The sequence below is a fragment of the Notothenia coriiceps genome, unplaced genomic scaffold (assembly GCF_000735185.1).
Source record: "Notothenia coriiceps isolate Sejong01 unplaced genomic scaffold, NC01 NC01_scaffold00037246, whole genome shotgun sequence".
NCBI classification, from domain to species: domain Eukaryota; kingdom Metazoa; phylum Chordata; class Actinopteri; order Perciformes; family Nototheniidae; genus Notothenia; species Notothenia coriiceps.
In genome coordinates, this window is record NW_011369947.1 from 6,954,470 (window position 1) to 6,962,154 (window position 7,685).

General features: G+C 43.1%; 1 protein-coding gene across 1 annotated transcript in view; it reads right to left on the bottom strand.

The window, feature by feature from the left end:
- Window positions 1–2,832: 2,832 nt before the first annotated feature.
- LOC104966343 (E3 ubiquitin-protein ligase pellino homolog 1-like) overlaps window positions 2,833–7,685 on the bottom strand; it is an 8,110-nt gene continuing 3,257 nt past the window's right edge. The window contains exons 2-5 of the mRNA XM_010795532.1: window positions 7,523–7,652; window positions 6,448–6,549; window positions 5,714–5,911; window positions 2,833–3,090 (exon numbers count right to left, since the gene is read on the bottom strand). Of these exons, the coding sequence (XP_010793834.1) occupies window positions 2,857–3,090; window positions 5,714–5,911; window positions 6,448–6,549; window positions 7,523–7,652 (664 nt within the window). The 3' untranslated portion in view covers window positions 2,833–2,856. The remainder of the gene's footprint in view (window positions 3,091–5,713; window positions 5,912–6,447; window positions 6,550–7,522; window positions 7,653–7,685) is intronic.

The window sequence follows — 7,685 nt, forward strand, 5'->3', positions numbered from 1 at the left end:
GGGGGGGGGGGACAGCCACTGGGAATGTTATTAAACTAAAAATATGATGAAGCACAGATCAGACACAAAGGGAAACAAATCCATGATTATATAACAGGAGGTGGGGGGGGAATGAAAGGATGGAGACAGAGTGGAGGAGGGGGGGCAGCTCCTGGGCATTTTGGTGAGATCACTTGCTCTAACGCTGGTGCTGAGGTCACTCAACACATTTCTGAGGGCGCAGCACAACACGCAACGCTCCTGCTGACAGCTTTTAACCTTCATTTGTGGCTTGAAGGTTTGCTGATGTGTGCTCTTCATGTGACGCACTGATGCAGTGACACACATTCATATCGGCCCAGAGAAAAACACTCCTATGGCCGACAAGCTACTTAACCAAAATGCGAAAAAGTTTGAGGAACACTGTTACATTTATCCCATTTAGTTCATTTCAATCGAGAAACGTATGGGTCACATTCTTCTCTAATCATCAACCCACCGACACGTCAACGAAAGCTAGAGCAACTGTTTGTCTGATCAGTGAAGTTTCACATTTGAATGATGTTAGCGTCGCTGGTAGATTCGATCCATGTTAACATCGACACTCTCACCCTGGACCCAGTTATGATTTAATTAGACACAAAGCAATCATTTATCAACACAAAAACAGCAGGGGTTCAGACACTTTCCTCATTTATTATACTTAAACAGCAGGCTCACTGAGTGTGTGTGTGTGTGTGTGTGTGTGTGTGTGTGTGTGTGTGTGTGTGTGTGTGTGTGTGTGTGTGTGTGTGTGTGTGTGTGTGTGTGTGTGTGTGTGCGTGCGCGTGTGTGCGCGTGTGTGTGCGTGTGTGTGTTTGTGTGTGTGTGTGCGTGCGCGTGTGTGTGCGTGTGTGTGTGTGTGTTTGTACTGCACTGTAAGGCATTCCTATATAAACTGGCTTCAACCTTGTGTCCGACTGCAGAAGGGCGAGCAGCTGTCCACAAACTGAAACCAACCTGCCGCACATTATTTATCTTCACTTTATTTATAAAAAAGATCGCCTGGTGTTTACGGCTTTGGAATAAATAACACAAATGATATTTCTTTTAACCTCAAAAATGTATTTCTGCCGGATTCATGCTCAGCTAATGATGGAGCTTAAAAATCCAAACAATCTAAGGACAGGTCTGAGTACAAACCATTGATTTTGAAATCGTAAATTCATTCCACTGAACACTTTAGGTACCAATACACGCACACCCATGCGCACACACACATGCGCACACACACATTAGCACAGATAGCTTTTTGGCAAACTTGCTGAGGCGACTTTTTTTCCATCCTCATTCAATCAGAAAGTCCTTCAGCTGTTCACCTTCACTAATGCAGGGCAGTTATCCCATTTAGAGAGCTGTGAGGGGAGGGGAGGGGGGGGCAATACTCTACATTACAGAGCTGAAAGGGGTTTCTCTAAATTTATATACTTATTGAAAACAAGCTACAAAATGTAATACCTTGGAAAATGCCGTTTAATACTTTTTAATAGCCTTCATTTTCGCTAAATTGATTTATCAACTTTTAATACTTTTTAAGACCCCGCGGACACCCTGTGTACATTACAGAGCTGAAAGGGGTTTCTCTAAAATGCCTGTACGTTGTTAAACCCCAACTGACATGTTTTGCATGTGCAAAAGTGCATGCAGGAGAACAGAATGTTTTTTACTGCAGTACAAATGTTGTTTTTGATAGGAACGCCAACAAATATAGATAAAAGCAGATCATTTAGTTGAATAAACAATTTGTGAATGTTGTAAATAATAACATCATTCATTTTGCAATTTCAACACTCTGAAGTTATTGGATATGTTTCGATCACACAACCACTGGAATCTATGTATACAAATAGTCTATTACTGATATGAATAGGTAATAGTGGCCTGTCTTTATCTGCAACTGTGCAGAAGTGCCAGGCTTAAACGAATGAAAAAATGCAAATCCGAAAAAAAACTCTTATAGGTATTTAAAATGTAAAATAAATGTAATGATAGAAATGATTCAGCACAGTGCAGCCCTACCATGGCCCTGCATGATTAAAGACTTAATGGACTCCTCTCCTGTGTGCATTCAGCATGGCAATTATAGCCCATCATGTTCTGTCACCGAACATAATCAAACTCGGTGCTTTCCCACAGCCGACTATCTGAATTCTGAATCACATGTGCATCAGTAACGAGTGCTTCCTGTAGTGCTGGATAATGCACAGTGAGCTGTGTGGATGGTAAAGGGCAGGAGCCGATAACAGAGCTGTTAATGTGGCGCTGCAGAGGCTTGAGAACAGCTGGGACCCCAGATAAAGAGACGGGGGATTCATGTGAGAACTGCTGACTGCGCTGTGGTTGACGATGTGTTGGATGTGAGTGAGGAGAGGTAGAGAAATCAAACACACCACCAACAAACAGAGAGCAATCAGACCAACGCCACGCTGACGAAGTGTGTGTGTTTTGATTGGCTGAGAGGCGCTGGCGTCAGTTGGAGGATCCCCTTACACGGTCCTGTTACACACAGCGCTGACAGCCCAACCTGTTGCCATGGGGACGGCATCCCGATAACCTCGCAGTGGTGTTAAGCTCTGACTGAACCCCCCCCCACCCCGCCAGAGACAGAGCTGCTACCAGAGTGTGTGTGAGATAAATGCTCATGTGGAGTTCAAAAGTAGTGTTCGCCGCCCTCAAGTGGAAATTTAAATCACTAATTGCTGTCCCGCCTCTTTTGTGTGTAAATCATTATTAAGAGAACCTACAAGTGCAAGTCCTTTCCAAAAGCAGCAATCCTTTATAAATGCTGATCTCAGAATGCTCCGTGAAAACCCCCCCGACTGTGGAAGCAGTTGAATTTCAGTGCTGAGTGAATGTGGCGCTACATGTTTTGCAACTTCTCACCATTTTCCCCCGCTGCTGTGCTGAGCGAGTCTCCCGCAGCGTGAAGACGTTTCCGCAGACCGAGATCTCCCTCCAGACGCCGGGTTTAGAGTCCTGGGTGAAGCCGTTTCGGGGGTGCATCACCAGCACGCCGTTTGTCGTGAGGCCGTCCATTTGAGCATCAGGCGTCTTCCATTTAGCGGCCTTCTCCTGAGGGGGGCAAATATATAAGAGGGTTATTATTGAAGGTCCCTAAACTGTTTTTCATCAATATATCACAGGTCTCAGATATATACAGAACCTGTTTCTGATTGGCTGAAACACCAAACAGATGAGGGGATTATGGGTAATGCTGCAATGATCTGTTTGGTGTTTCAGCCAATCAGAAACAGGTTCTGTATATATCTGAGACCTGTGATATATTGATGAAAAACAGTTTAGGGACCTTCAATAATAACCCNTATGAGACAAAAGCAGGAGAGAAAAGTGACGGAGGGAAGAGATGAAAAGGAAAGGTGGATGGCAAGTACGTTTGAGGAGAGGAAGGAAACCTTTTGAGGAAAGGAAGTAGGAAACGCAATGAAAGACAAAGAGTCCCTTACTCACCATCTCTCCTTCCTCCTACCTCTCCTTTCCTTTTGGTCTCCCTTTCCTCATCTCTTTTTAATCATTCCTTTTCTTTATCTTAGTATTTGTCCCAACTGCTCTTTCCCTCCTCTTTTCCTCTCTTCTTCTTTGTCCTTTCTTCCAGTTTCCTCACTTTCTTTTTTCTCCACACTCCTCTTTATTTTTGATTTCTCCTTCCCCTCCCTTCTTTCTCAGTTCGATGTTTCTCCTCCTTCCTCTCATTCCCATCCATCCTTTTGTTTCATTTTCACTTTCTGCCTCTCCCTTTTTCTCCTTGCAGTCTTGTCCTCCTTCCTCTTCCTCCTCTTCCTCCCTGTAATACCCTTCCTCTTTCTCTTCCTTCCTTCCTTCCTCTTTCTCCCTGTAATTCCCTTCCTCTTTCTCTTCCTTCCTTCCTCTTTCTCTTCCTTCCTCCCTCTTTCTCCTCCACTCAAATCATTTCATATCCCTCTCCCTTTCCCCTCCTCTTTCCCCCCTCTTCATCATCCATTACTTCCATGTTACCTTCCACAACTTTTCATTTCCTTGTCCACTTCCTTTCTCTTTTTCTTCATCTTCCTTCTCTCCCCTTCTCCCTCTTCCATTATCTCCCCCTCTTATCCTCCTCTCCTCTCCTCTCGGGCAGCCTGTTGAAAGAATGAATGAATAAAAATGAGACGGACGATCTGCGCCCTGCGAAACACAAAATCCTCCTTTTTCTTTCTCTCTTTATTTCTTTAGTGTTTTTTTTCTTTCTTTACTTTAATTTATCTCTGAATCATTTTTTCTTTCTCTTTCAATTTGTATTTATTTGTTCTTTCTTTCTGCACGTCTGGAATGAGGACAATCTGAACCAGCAATTTGAGCATGTCATTAAAGCATATGAATAGTTATTTACATTTCAATATGAATTATTATATATACAATATCACCCAGAACACATCATCAAACCGTTCTTGTTGGTATACTTAAGAGCATATACATATATTTGATTATATACAATATCCCCTCTCGCTGTATTCCTCATTACAAAATGAAAACATTTAAAATCGAAAAATAAATAAAAATAGAAAAAGCATAAGAAATTATTTTCCAAATCTTTTTGAATTATGTGTGACCCTGAACATAAATATATATATATATATATATATATATATATATATATATGAGAAACATATAATGAGAAACATGATCTGAAATGTGATTGTTGGACGTTCAGTTTGGCAGAAAACGCTGTCAGTAATTACATATCTCTAATCACCAGTGTGGATTGGACATATGTGTAAATCAATATGTAATAATCATCAGAGTCTAAACCCACGCAGAACTGTGTCTGCCTCACCAAGACAAAGACGCAGACAGACAGACATTGGTACGGCTTTTTGGTAGCCACTCCAGTCATTTTCTGAAAAATAGAATTAGAAAGACACACACACACACACACACACACACACACACACACACACACACACACNCAGAGCCTGTCTCTGATTGGCTGAAACACCAAACAGATCATTGCAGCATTACCCATAATCCCCTCTGTTTCAGCCCTGTTTCCAAAGTGCTGATTCTCTGTCTGTTACTTTAGATGAAAATAAGGAGCCCCTCCCCACGCCCCTCTGAGAGAGATTTGGTTACAGGGGGGGGGGGGGGGGGTTACCTTGGTTGCTGATTGGCTAATGGTTACACAAGACAAAACATCGTTATGACATCATAAAGTGGCCAAAATCTGATCAGCTCATTTTCAGACAGGTTTTTATAGAAATGGATCAGGACAAAAAGAGAGAGAATCTTTGTTCCTGTAACTTTCAGAGTCTCTTTACAGAAGAGGGGACACATGTTGATGTAGAAGAGACATGAAGAAGAGGGGACACATGTTGATGTAGAAGAGACATGAAGAAGAGGGGACACATGTTGATGTAGAAGAGACATGAAGAAGAGGGGACACATGTTGATGTAGAAGAGACATGAAGAAGAGGGGACACATGTTGATGTAGAAGAGACATGGAGAAGAGGGGACACATGTTGATGTAGAAGAGACATGAAGAAGAGGGGACACATGTTGATGTAGAAGAGACATGAAGAAGAGGGGACACATGTTGATGTTTATGTCATTCATATTTCCTCATTTATTTTTGAGCCAACTGTCCCAGCACTTGCAATCAAACACCTCAACAGGAGCAGTTCCGTAAAAGTGTCTGAAACAGTAGAAGAAAACGCAGCTCACCCCGAGGAAAATGTTCTTGGAGGAGTCGAAGCCGGCGGCGTAGATGCGTGCGGTGTAAGGCGGCGTGCGCTGGCACATGATGCGGCAGGCGAAGCGGGAGATGGTGCTCTGGACCGACTGCGTGTCTGCGTTACTCTGACTGCCCGCCACCGTGTCCGTCACTACGAAGTCTATCGGACTCTCTGTGGATCGACCAATCTGCAGAGGGGAGGTTGAGATGGTGTGAATACGTTTCAAAATGTTGAGGTTATTATCTACAACTGCCTGACACACTCTGTCTATTCTACCCCACAAGCCCTGCTAAGGTTTTAAACCACAGTTCCCACAATTCAGGAATGTTGGGGAAAGTGTTCAGGAAGTATAGTGGAGGGGTTGGGTTAGGGGTTAACCCTAACCCTAACCCTCACTCAGTTAGATTTGGTTACATTGGCCGTTAAAAGTATGCAGTAAGTTATAAGTATTAGCTATTAGAAGTTTGCGATGTACCCATGAATATGACAATTACTACTACAAAAAACTACTTGAGACTTATGCACATACATTTGTAACGGTACAAGAAAACTCAGATTCTGTAAATAAACATATATCTCCATTAAAGACATTTCTCAGGCTGGATAGAAGGGAGTCACACTGGATCTAAAATATATAAATGCGTCATATCTGTGTCAATTGTTGATGCAAATCCGTCCTTTACTTATGGACTGTAACTGGTTGTAGGAGCTGAGGCTTGTTACCTGGTACATGTCTGTATTGCTGTCGTGCGTGTACTCCACCACCACCGTCTGGACTCGAGAGAGAGTGTAAGAGATGCTGTGCTGGTCTTTGTTGCTTATGGCCTGATGGGACAAAATGAAGGAATACAGAGAAGATTAAGAGACACATGTTAAGACCTTTTAAATGCTCTCAAAGCAAACCCTTAATGTAGACAAGGATTAAACTTGATTATGCTTTATGACGAAACGTCTGGTCCCTGATCCCAGCAGAGAACAATTGATAGGAAGGGTGGGGTGGGGGAAAAGTTTAGTTACACAGTCACTAACATAGCCTCAACATCTTTCAAAGTAGTAAGGACCACCCAAAGGATAAATGATGACTATCACTTCTCAAGACTCATCTAAAAGGCTCGACTGTGTGTGTGAGAAATGGTAAGTGTGTGTCCGACGCCCGGACTATTTACCAGATTTCTGGGCGGCCTTATAAGCCTTATAACTGACGATGGAAATACGGACATGTGCTTTCCAGGCTTTTACTAAATAAACGCCCAGTTGCCTTCCACTGGACCGTTCACTTTGGTTTCCCTTGTAAACCCTCAGCGTGCGATCGTTAAACGCCGTGTAAAAACCATTGTTCGAATACCTTTTCAACTTTCAGATACTTGTACCTGCTCTTTCTCCCTTTTCTGCCAACTCAGTGAAGTTTTTTCAAACCCCTTTCCTTTTCATTGATGGTGTGTGTGTGTGTGTGTGTGTGTGTGTGTGTGTGTGTGTGTGTGTGTGTGTGTGTGTGTGTGTGTGTGTGTGTGTGTGTGTGGTGCTTTAATATCACAGACAATAAACAAACAGAATTTCAATAAAGCCTTTGGTCCGGCAGCCCAGGCCAAACTCACTGAACTGGGTGTGTTTTATTTGATGTTGTCACACAAATGAAATCTTACGCCTGCACAGACGATGTTTTGTTTTTTTTACAGGAGAAAGGAATGCTGTTTTCTAACTAATGCATGCATTTTCTTTATCACTCTATATGTTTTTTACATGTTTTATGAACACAAAAGCGTGTGTGTGTGTGTGTGTGGTGGTTGTGTGTGATCACCTTGGCTGCCTGTGGAGAGCAGGCGATGTGAATTGTGCTGGGTTTCACCCCGTTTGCCTTCGGTCTCTTACCAAGTGCAAAGCGGCTCTTACGTCGGCCTCGGTCCCCGTTAGGCAGAGAGCCATTGTACCTGCGCGCACACACACACAGACATGGAGAAGAG